Genomic DNA, 12553 nt, shown 5'->3' on the forward strand with positions numbered 1-12553 from the left:
AAAACTTCATTTTTGTTAGCATGAGAAGTCAACACATTCAGCTTATTGGATCCTCTGGATAGTGATAAACATGGGCTTTCAGTAGTGGTTACCTTTCAGAACACAAGTTGGGTTTTGATCTTTGAAGTGAAAAAGGTACGTTTTACACACTGAATCAGAAATAAGTCTAGAATCTTTCTAATGCGTCACCTGCAAACGTTTCAAAGCACATATTCAGAATACACCAGAACAAAACAAGCGCTCTGAAAATTTATCAGCCCAGCAATTCCTGAATACTGGCCTTTGTGGCTCATTGGTTACTGAATATTTTAGTTTTGCACTTAGAAGTAAAATCACGACATTCTCTGAGCAGGGAAATGAATAACAAAACTATCCGTTTTACTTGGTGCATGTTGTCAGGTTCAGGGCATTCTTCTTTGTAACTTGAAGCTCCACCATGAAACAGTTCAAGTCCTTCAAGGATGCTCCTGTGATGTTTCAGAGCAAAATAAATGAATTGATGGTATCTGAGCCTTTAAAGTCTTTGATTTTATTTTCACACAATACCATTACAAATATGTTTCAAGGTCATATACTCTGCATCACAAACAATGATTTTCTTCACACTGAAGAAAAGTTTGCATCATTAAAAATCAGTTGTGGGGCTTGAAAGGTTTAGGCCTGCATGTGAGAAACACCAACTGCTGTTACACTGTAACAAAGTCTGAATGTCTGAAATCAAGGTACAGATCTCAGGTTCTTAATACTTACGACAACATAAAACACTGATCATTACTCACTTACTGGTTTTTACTGTGATTTCAGACCATAATGTGTACTCCACCCTGGAAATTAAGATGGACGGATAATAAATACTCCGGATTCACCCCAGTTCAGGAGCCACGGCTGGCTACGTTAGCAATCCCCCATCTCCCGATGTGGGCTCTGCTTAGGAGTCGACTCATCTGCTCTGCCTGTGATCAGCTCCAACTGCCTCGGACACACTGCTGAAACCCTGATCTCTGTGGAAGCAGACACAGCAGCGTAGGTTATAAGTATTTGTCCTGAGAAGCAAAAGGACCGGAATAAACTGATGGAAGCCTGTGCTCCAAATTTGTATCCCGTAATAACATAAGATTTTAGGCACAGCTGTTTCATGCCTTGCTGAGGTGTGCCAACAAAGGTACTGATAAAACTGAGGAGTGATACAGTCTGGTTAAATAGTTGCTGTATGCATGTACAAAAGTTCTTCTGAAAATGCAATGAAAGGGAAGTTTTTGGGGGCTGGTGATTGCTGCTGTCTCAGACTTTAAACAATCATATATAAATAAGGATCCTCCGACCTAGCAGCTAAATATCGGTATATCACATCAGCCTGGCTACATAGTAGAGTAGTTAGTGGGCAAAAAAAGATGTCATCTACTGGCTGCTGTATGTCTGTTATCATGTTAACACACCTTTACACTGGCTTTAAAAAAGGGGGGGATGAAGAGGTTTTAAAACACACAGGGAGGAGTGAACGATAAAGTATCGCCAAACTCTTATTTCAACATGGATATTGGCTAAAGAGTTTAAACCTTTAGCAAAACTTATAGTATGAATACAATCTTCATTGGTGTTAATACAGAACACACAAGTTTGTGTTTCTTCATACTACAACCATTCCTGGAGCTTTAACATCTTCAGATTTTGTATTTTTCCTTCTATGTTCACCTTCAAACTAAGTGAAGTTGTACTTGAAGCCTCTATTCTGTTTCTACAAGCTTGCATATCAGCCCAGACAGTCACAATTCTTGTGTCCCTACACTAAAATTAAAATTTATAAACAGTAGGAACAACATCCAATAGTTCTAAGAAAAATGTGTCCTAAACAAGAACAACTCTTAAAATAAACTATTAAAAACACCAGAAAAATTCTTAAACCTTTCACTTGAGAACTCGGCCTTAATGGTTATTTTCATACTCACTTAAGAAGCTGTTCCAGTTCTCGCTTTATCTTTATCACTACAGGTGGACCCTGATAGGTCAAAGCAGTGTAGAGCTGAACCAATGATGCACCAGCACGGATCTTATCCATTGCATCCTGCCCACTAGCAACACCGCCAATCCCAATAATTGGTATTTTACCTACAATAATAACAACATACAGGAAATTTACTTTATATGCACAGTCGACACTGAGGGAGATGGACATAACTCCGTACCTTTGGTGAGGTTGTACATCTCTCTGACAGTTGTAGTAGAGAGGTCTCTGAGAGGTTCTCCACTCAGCCCTCCAACCTCAGACTTATTTGGGTCCTGAAGTGTCTCTGGCCTTGACACAGTGGTGTTAGACACCATTAAACCATCCACTCCCAGCTGGAAACACAGAGCATAAGCGGAGATAGAAAGTAGGTGTCACAGGTGGCGGCACCTACAGCAGCAGAACTGATGTATGTATGCGAGTGACCTCTGATGTGAAATACTCAGTGACAAAGAAAGAGACAAAGTGTGATTCGCTTTCTGTTCCGTCCTCAATGTCACATCTACTAAAGTGCAACTCCTCACCGCTCCAATGAGCACAAAAACCTACTGAAGTAGTGACAAGGTTACCCGAGCACAGAGGAGGAAGGGAGCCATGTGAAGCTTTACGCAGAGTTAAGGCTGTTTTTTTTTTTTAGTTTTTAGATAAAGCATGTTTTACTTTAGACATAACAATGATTCCCACCTCAGTGACGACATCAGCAATGTCTTGTTTGTCTTGGGCAGTTAGGTCAGGAGCAATCTTCACCAGGACGGGAGGTTTACGCTGTTCCTGCAGGGCATCACGTTCTTTCTGCACCTGAGCAGATAGTGCAAGTGATGAGGTAGAGAGACTAGTTAGAAAGATGGTTTACTGTGGCATAAGATCTAAAGCCTTGGAAATAGGAAGGGCTAAAAATACAGCCTATGGTTCAAGAACTGATGTACAGAAAAGAGACTTTGGAGCTACAGATTTTATTACATTGAATACCTAACATATACCCATCAAATCCACTTGAATGCCTTTCTAATTATTTTCAGTCAACCTAACGGGGAGTTTATAAAAATGCCTTTTTTAAAATTCCATTATTACCCATCACTACCCAATCTGAACCAGTGAAGCCAATGAGTACTCAAATTGGTGCTGATGGGGCATGAAGCTTTTATCACAGATGTCGCAGTTCTGTGACATTCATTAACCCTGTCCTTGACTTATTTTCCCCTTTTGCTGCAAGGGAAAACAACATTTGCTTCTCACTGGAGGGGTGTGGGTGGAGGACGGTGGTGGTGGGTGTGGGGGGGAAATACTACAGCTGGGGAAGCTGTAGAAGTTAAAGCAAAACCAACACGGGAGAAATACTATCGATTATACAAATATCAGCTGAACAAATCACTGTTGAAACCATTTTTCAGTACACAAAGGCAAAATTAGCACATGGCTACAGGTCAGATTCAAAGCATTGTGTTCAAGTTACAAAAAACTACAAACTGTTACGTCAAAAGAGCAGCACATATGACCTAGTGGCATCTAGCAGTGAGGTTGTGGATTATAACTTCAGCCTTGAATAGCATCCTCATCGTCACTTTTCAAGAGTGTAGTCTACAGGTTAGTAAAGATAGACAGGTTATGTTGAAGAATAGAGGTGATCATACCAAATTATCAACTTCAGGCTTGTTAGAACTGCTTCTTACAAATGTTATTGTCTTATAAACTGTATTACATGGCATGCGTCCATTAATCACTGCACCAATATGCCGGTGAGGATTTGTTTGTGCTTCTCAGTGTTTGCAATTCAATTATCACTTCTGTAGTCCTACTGTGTGCAGAAGCTGGCGAAGCTCAGCCTTGCCCTGTAGATCCCGGAGACCTGGTGTATTAGGGCTGCTAACGTTGACCACCAGGTAGTCGGCCAGCGGGCCCAGCACTTTCACGCCCTCCAGATAATCTGTCCCCGCATCCTGTGACAGCTTGTTCTTCCCCAGGTTGATGCCGAGGGGAAGGCCAGCTATAAACAAACATGCACACACACACAAACAGGAAAGTTCAGAAAACACAGACACAGGTTGCATCATCAGGCACATGACTCAACTGGGGCACAAGCTGCTGACGTGCTAAATGAGATTTAAGTAAGTATGCAGGCGTGATTAAAATACAAGATGAGGAAAGGTCAAGATCATTAAAAACATATTTAACCTTATACATAATTTAATGCTGACATCCCACATCTCAAGCCACCAAAAAAACAAAAGTATGTAAGATCTAAATGAAAGTGAACTATGTAATCTCTGGTGCCACATTTACAGTACTTCAGAGAATACAAAGAGAATCTGCTAACCTTTACTTCGCCCTTGCTGCGTTTCTTCTCTGGCCTTCAGCCTCGTGTGTACTTCTGCCAGACCACAGCTGTTGAATCCATATCTACACACAGAGGGGGTAAAAAAAACCCTGTTAAAACATTGGCTTAAACTCTATGCACGTACCAACAGACAAACTGAAGCTTAACCCTCTCAGGCCCAAATTAAGTTTTTTGTTGCTAATGCACAACCAAGTCCTGCAGTGGTACTTCTGAGTAAAAGAAACTCATAAAATATGTATGTGGGGTAATCAGGTTGTCAGTTCTTAACTGTTGCAAATCTGCAACGTCTGCCTGGAGAGGGTTAAAATCATGTCTGTCCACACACACACACACACACACACACACGCACACACACACACACGCACACACACACACACGCACACACACACGTACACACACACCCTGTTTAGTAAAGAATGTAATTAACTGACCAAATGTCACATACAGTCAAAAAACTATAGGTTTGTTATGGCACGTAATTTTGTACAAGACATGATAATGTGACAGTCAAGCTGACCTTTGACATTTCGACATCATATTAAACATCTTTGAAATCATGAGTGCATGAAATCTCTACCTATGTAAGAAAAACCTATAATCATCTCAGAAACATGTAATTTAATGCAAAAAGATCCAGTGATGAATTACTAATGCTTGTTTGTTGTATATGCTCAGACCTGCAAACATCCAGTGCAAGTATCAGTATAACTAATATCTGGCTTACTTTTTGACATCATTCTACCTTTCTAGTATTTTCTACAAGCAAACATCCTCTGCTTCCGGATTAGGCTGGCAAATGCACTAAAGCAGCGGTCCTCAACCCCTGGGCCTCGGACCGGTACCGGTCAGTGAGTCATTTGGCACCGGGCCGCGAGAGTTGAGGCTCAGGTGTGAAATGCATGGTTTTCAGGGTTTTTATCGGTTTTCAGCATTATTTTGTTATCGTTTTTATTGTTAACTCGGTTTTCCTGGGTCTTTTCACATGTGTTATGAATAAATCTTCTTTTTTTCGGTACCGGCACTAGTTTTATTTTGTTGTATTTATCCGAGACACCTTAAAGGCCGGTCCGTGAAAATATTGTCGGGCATAAACCGGTCTGTGGCGCAAAAAAGGTTGGGGACCGCTGCACTAAAGGATATGAACAGCAGATGTGGCAAAAGTACAGACTTTCTTCGCTTAATTCATTCAGTGAATTAATGTAAGTATCCTCATTGTAAATGCAATTTAATCTCTGCTATGTAACCTAAATGTGAGCATGAGCACCACTGTGGCCCAGTCCAACACAGACCTTTAATTCACCAAATTACTGCAAAACACATCAAATACAGATCCAATATGTGATTCAAATTACACATAAGCTGTAAGTTGTCTGAAAAATAAATACTCAAGTACAGTACAGGTACCTGAAAATTCTACTTAAGTATTTGCACTTTGTTACTTCCCACCTCTGATGTCAGTGTGATGTGCATTTACATAAGAGTTCGACAGGTTACTTACAAGCCAGTGATATTATTTATATTGGCGCTGAGTGTCCTATACTTGCTGCTGTATCGTCCTGAATGACAGGTGTCACTACACAGACAAAACCTCAGCATCAGCACTAATGTAAGTCAAAAAAGCAGAGAAAAGATTTTCTCTTTCCTAGCTGTTGCATCATTGCCCTCTGAATAATTTGGGAAACTCACTGACATGACGGTAAAAACCAACATGAGCATACACTCGTGTCTTCGACATGGCTGTGGTGAGGTACACGACTGGCCAAGAACAGCATCAAAAACACAACACCTGTTGTCGTCATCATTGTCGTAAGCGCACGCCAAAAGTGACGTCACACACCAACACTGATGCTGCGGTTTTGGACAATTTACGACACCTACCATTCAGGAGAATACTGCCCACAACCTCAGTGGCAGTGTTGTCTGTGTTTAAACAGTTGCAAATGATCTCTCATATCGCTCATGAACGACATGTTGTCATTTTGAACAACAAAGGACATTTCTGTCACAAGATAAAAGCTGCAATCAGTGCTCGGCAAAGAGATTTAATATATTCTTTATTTATTAAGTCTCACTGAGATTTAAAATCTCTTTTTCAAGAGCAATCCAGCCAAAAGGGCATCAGGAATGACAACAAATAGAACTTAACAAACTTAACAGTTCTACAAAGATGTTCATCCAAAAAATTGTAAAACTCCTTCATAAATCCTGTCGATTACAGACTATTTACAACTAAAGATAAGGTTATTAGACATAAAACACACACAGAACCATGAGCCATCACTTTTTACTTTCAGCTAAGTATGTCAACCTAAAGACATAAAACAGGCCTTTTAAAGCACCAACTGTGGTGCAGCACTTCCAACCTCACCTGTTGATTATTGCATTATCTGCAGTGAGGCGAAACACGCGTGGCTTCGGGTTCCCCTCCTGAGGTTTGGGAGTAACTGTCCCCACCTCAACAAAGCCAAAGCCCAGTTTGTACAAGCCATCAACGGCTTCTCCGTGCTTGTCGAAGCCGGCCGCAATCCCAATCGGGTTTTTGAACTTTAACCCAAGGACGTTGACTTCCTGCAGACAAACAGAACAAACCCTTAGAGAAGTCCAGAAGCGCATGCAACCCACTGAGGAGACAGCCCTGTGACATGCTTACCAATGACGCAGGGTCCTGGTAACGGTTCAGAGGTACCAGACCCAAACCTATCATCTTCACTGCCAGCACATGGGCTGTCTCAGGCCCCACAATCCTCTGCAGCAGGGGCATTAGCTGGTTGGCATAGAAACGCTCATCTCCAGTCACAGTGAGGTAGGAAGCGAACAGGAGGCTACCTGAGCTGATGACCTTCACGGCTTCTTTTAACTTTTTCTGTTGAACGGTGATAAACATCATGTGACCAGACTGCTAAGAGTTCAATACGACTACTCACTCTGTTTACAATGACACAATCTGGGGTTGAATAAACAGACACAATACAAATAAAAGTATGTGTGGTATCAAACACATACCTCACTCATGTGTGTTTTAATACGAAAATGCATTTCAAATGGACAAAAAATAAAGTATTATTAGTAAAAAATAAAATAAAAATTAGTTTTACTTTTTGAGGTCAGGTTTGGTCCCTGTCAGTAGTAGATGCAAGATACGCATTAAAAAACTTAAACAGCAGACTTTGTTCAGCTTTCTTAGAGTAAATGCAAATAAACCCAATAACAACTCATTCATTGCATGCTTGTGTTTACGCAGTAAAACGAGAAGAGACGACCTGGAGTGTTTGACAGTAATATTACTTTCAGGAAGAGAAAACGAGCTAGCAAACAGGAGCACAAGTATCGCTGCGACGCTGAAACCCTGCCAGACAAACTCTGTTGTCCACGGTCTCTGACGTTACCTTCAATCCCGCCATAGACGCAGTTTTGCCTTCGCAATAAAGGGCATTGAATGTATTTCCTAACATGTTACACAAACCCACGCGGTGTTAACTTCCGGCACATCATCTCGCGATATTTCAATCATGGGCGGGCGGACAGTGACATTCTCAGATACCACGGGTGATTAAAGTTGACGTGCATTACACTACATTACGTGTGTATTAGATTTAATACAGGTTTTTTTTGGTAATTATTTTTTTTAATAGCCTCTATTTTTTATTCAGTCTAGTGTCAGTTGGTTTCCAGAGTGGATTTTCTCATTTCAGTTTAGTTTTTATTGTTGTGAAAAAGTTTAGTATTATTTTTTTAATCTTATTTAATTTTTATGCTTTATTATTGTATGGAGAGCATATGTTGGGGACAAGACTTAGGAAAAGCAGTACAATAAAAACACAGAATTTCTTGAAAGTAGTTCAAGTCTGTTGTACACAAAGTCTTAATAAACATGTTCATCTAAGCCTCATTAGGTGTACTGTAATAAAATTAATACCAGACTAACATGAAATAAAACTCAGGATATTTCCTCATTTTAATTTAATTTAATTGAATTTTAGTTTTCCAAATTCATCAAACTCTTTTGATTTTATATATATTTTTCAAAAGTCAAATTTTTATTTTTATTTAATTAAGTAATTTTTTTAGTTTAGTATTAGTTAACTATAATGCCTTAGACAGGGAATAGGCAGGGAATTTAAGAAGAGAGACCTGATTAAGTATTAACCTCTTAACCCCTAGTGTATCATATTTGATACATACAGTTTTTGTCAGACTTCTACACCATCAGTGTGATTTTTTTTCCACTGAAAAAAACACAAAAAATTGCACAAAGTCCTCAGGAACTTCTACAGATGTACACTGTTCAGGAAAGCATGTGGTAAAAAACTGCACAGTACATCACTTTACAGTAGCAGGGTTGTTAAGACAATACTCACCCACAACACAGCCTGTTCACACATTTGCCCTCAGGTAAACTGTACAGAAGGCTGAAATGAATGATTAAAAGACTCTCACTTCTATCCACAGGCCATCAGACTCCTGAATATGTCAGCACAACCCTCTCCCACCCCATCACTACTGTTCACTGCTACTGTAATTATTATATTCTGCTGTTGCTGGGACAGATATATTTCCAGACTAGCTCAAGGCATTTCTTTAAACTCATTTAATTTTTTTGCATATTTATTACTTATAAGCATAAGTAATAAATTATTTAATAGTAATAAATAATAATAAATCATTAATTAATTAATCATTATCATAAGTAATAAATCATTTTCCTTTGTAAATTTCTTGGATCTTTATTGTTATTTTATTAGAATGCTATAATTGTTTTGTGTGAAGGGAGACTGACAAAATAAGAATTTCACTGTACATTGTAAACCATTGTGTTTATCTCCACTGTGCATATGAGAATGAAACTTCATAACTTCTGGTAACAACAGGGTAATACTGAACAACAGTAGACTACAGGGATCATAACAATGGACAGCTAAAGCAAAAAGAAGACAAAGAAAGAAAAGAAAATGCAAACGACTAATAAGAAGATGCTTCTCACAAAAAGTCAACACGAAGACAGGCAAGCGTTGATTCAAGAATTATTTTGGGGGAAAAATGTCATTGTAATGGAATAAAGTGTTTTTACTGTTAACTGCAAATCAAACAATGGAATTGTCCTTACTCTTAGAAGGTCAGCCTGACTGGCCTTTAATGACACCGAGTGATTCCTTCAGTTTGCATCTTGTTTGAGTGTCTCGGGTGATTTTCCTAATGTATTAAGAACATATGCAGGGTTTCTCTGGAGAAAGCTCTCTGATTTTCATGTGATGGATTGAAGTGACCTTGCTCAGTATCTGTTCCAGCCACAGTTCGAGCAGCACTAAGCGCTCGTGCTCTCCACAGAACAATAACAATGGATACGGTACTCCGGACAGCTGTCTTTGTGTGGATTTCAGCTGGATTTCTGTGTGTAGCTGAAAGAACCGAGAACTGTCCAGGAAACAACTTCACGGCAAACTGTGAATTTGTTTTCAGAAATGTATGTTTCGAGTTTGTTGGAGAACCGAAAACCTATTCCCAGGCTAGGAGCAGCTGTGATAAGCAAGGAGGAGAGCTCCTGAAGGTGATGAACAACCCAACCAAAATCTTCTTGGACAACATAACTCAAGACTGGAACACCAACTTCAATCACACATGGTGGCTTGAAAAGACAGTTGGAGAGGATAACTGGAAATCCACCGATAGTAAGTAAAATACACAAACACAACATGCATTTTGGTGCCGTAATTTTATTTTCTGTTGCACAGGTTATTGTGCTTTTGTGGCCTGTGAGTTTTCAAGTGAAGGCATGTCTGACAGACGTTGGGAAAGAAGAAAAGAAAAAAGTAATACTTGTCTGTTTGAATTGATCAATCACCAGTGCTTTGGGTTTTTTTGGTTTTTGGGGGGGGGTTTTGGAGGGGGGGGGGGGGTTGCTAATGGTTTAATCACAATAGTTTTGTTGGCAAGCAATAAGATACTGAATGTCGATTGTCAGTTTAGCCCACTCTGTGAGCAAGTAAGTCCTTCTCTCTCTCACTCAACTTCCCTGTCTGTCTTCACTGCTCCACTATCTAAAAAATCAAAATGCCATAAAAATAATCTTAAAAAAGAGACTGAATGTCTTGTTTGCTTTAAACAACCCTCAAATCTCTTCACTAACTGTGGCAGTGTCATCATGAGTCTCTCACTGAAATACTGCCATTTTCAAATCAACCAGGACCTGAAAGTAAGTTCAGGTCACTATATCGTTAAGAAGAAATAATTATACATTACAATAAATTGACATAAATGTAAGAGAGGTTGATGATGTTTGTGTGCTGAGAAAAGGCTGGGTTTCATTTGAATTTTTGTCATGTCACCAGCACCAATTGAATTTAAATATTTTTGAATATGTTCCCTTGGGTGTGTAAATGCTTTGTTTTGTTTTTGTTTTGCTTTGCTTTTTAAAGAAGATTCATGTCATAAAATAAGACAAACTTGCAGATCACAATAAATAAATTACCCAATAAGATTTCCAACACTATTTGCTTCCTGTGAGGGATTAGGTTAAGGTTTTTTTTTACTTTGCGTCTTTATGCGAGGCCTGCTTTGGAGGGTGAGACGAGTCAGGCTTGGTAGAGCCTGAATAAAGCTCGATGAGCTAACCGCAGGTCTTCTGCAGAGGGTTCGAGGATAGCCTGGTTGCATATTGTCCAGCTGTGGGAGAGCGCATATTCTCTTGTCTAGAAGTGAAAGTAGATGTAGACAAGGAATGAAGGTATAAGGAAATCTCTGTGAAATGAAATCCTTCAAAACTAAATGAACACCTGTGCTGATAACTCTTCTCCTTGATTATATATTTTATGCTTTACACCCATGTCTCCAGAATATGGAAATTTGTTTCCACATCTGTAACAAAGAAAACTTTTTGTGTTTCTCAAGCGTTGAGAAAACAGCTTGAAATTTCAAGTTGTTAGGTCAAAATGTTTAGATAATAATACAAAATTTTAACTTATGGTGGCAGAAATAAGTTTCCGTACCTGAAGGATTATCTCTACGATGAGATGTTTGCCTCATAAGATTCCCACAACACTACCAGGATCAAAAAGGAAAATCTGCTCCATCCACCTGTGTTATGATCATTCAAATGTGTGTTTTTAATTACATAAAGCAAGAAATGAGAAGACTTTACACATGGCTTTATGTGGCTTCTGGGATCATCTGTTTACATTTTACCTATAGATTATTGATTTGTAAATAATTAACCGTGTATTGACAGTTGCAGCCCTGTTAGTTGTTGTCTCGTTGTTAAACCTTTGTCTCAAAAACTAACCTTTCCTAATGCCATTTCTTTTCAACAGAAAACACCTCATGCACATACATGAAGCTGAATCCTCTCCAGCTCGTAACGTCTGACTGTAAAAAGAAAAGAGGCTTCCTCTGCACCCACAGTACGTGAAGCTTTCTGATCCGAGCTTTAACCTAACCAGATTTGTTTTCATTCTTCATTTGTGCTCTTTCATTCATAACATAACTTTGTGTTTTAAAGGTTTACAGTCTCCCTCAAACACAAAGGTAAGACAAATAAATTTCACAGGCAGTAATAAGCCATGCAAGCCTCCAAGACTCAGCTTTCATATTGTCCACCTTGTTCATGTTTTCTTTGTAGTGTACCGAAATTTCCAGCCATGCAACCAAACTTCGTAAGTTAGAATGCACTTTATTTGTGTCTTCTTATTCAACACCCTAAATGACATAAATCTAGTGTTGTATCGCTTATTTTTTCCCTTTTCTTTTCTTTTTTTTACTGGACCTTGTTAAACATCACATACTCTTTGATTCCAGGGCACAAAAGGGGTCTACTTTCAGATTTAATTCCAAACCTTGACGATCAAAAGATCCAAACAATCCTTGAAACAGCTTTGCGTACCTTAAACATTAACGTATTTCTCAAGGTGAGACAAATCATTTTACATATCAACATTTTTTTTTATAAATTATGAGGAGCTTTGAATTACAATTTTTTTTTTTTATATAAAAAAGCACCCCAGAGTTAAAAGCTGTCCCTTGTTTCTGAGACAGGATGCAGACAGAGTACTAAATACGATGGACGTGACACCAGGGGAACCGACAAATAGCAACGGGGTGGGTACCTTTATTTACGAAAGCAAGAACACTTTCATCAGTACTGTTTTTAGTTTTGTACTGTTATTTTTTTTAATTGACATTTAGGAATCACTGTACCATACCATCAACTTTAGCAATTTGTTACT

At 39.0% G+C, this 12553-nt stretch overlaps 1 protein-coding gene and 1 long non-coding RNA gene across 2 annotated transcripts; one reads left to right on the plus strand and one right to left on the minus strand.

Annotated features, from left to right (window-relative positions):
• Positions 1 to 503: 503 nt before the first annotated feature.
• dhodh (dihydroorotate dehydrogenase) lies at positions 504 to 7830 on the minus strand. Its single transcript, XM_026166315.1, has 9 exons — positions 7724 to 7830; positions 6988 to 7200; positions 6706 to 6905; positions 4317 to 4399; positions 3799 to 3986; positions 2687 to 2800; positions 2184 to 2337; positions 1947 to 2106; positions 504 to 1001 (listed from the first exon to the last, which is right to left on the minus strand). Exons 1-9 carry the CDS (start codon positions 7787 to 7789, stop codon positions 941 to 943), a joined length of 1239 nt encoding a protein of 412 aa, XP_026022100.1. The 5' UTR covers positions 7790 to 7830; the 3' UTR covers positions 504 to 940.
• Positions 7831 to 11647: 3817 nt separating this feature from the next.
• Positions 11648 to 11984, plus strand: LOC113020800 (uncharacterized). The gene is made up of 3 exons (XR_003272238.1): positions 11648 to 11731; positions 11830 to 11855; positions 11950 to 11984. It is a non-coding gene; the product is annotated as an uncharacterized LOC113020800 (long non-coding RNA).
• Positions 11985 to 12553: the final 569 nt, after the last annotated feature.

This window comes from Astatotilapia calliptera, chromosome 1 (genome assembly GCF_900246225.1).
Source record: "Astatotilapia calliptera chromosome 1, fAstCal1.2, whole genome shotgun sequence".
NCBI lineage: Eukaryota > Metazoa > Chordata > Actinopteri > Cichliformes > Cichlidae > Astatotilapia > Astatotilapia calliptera.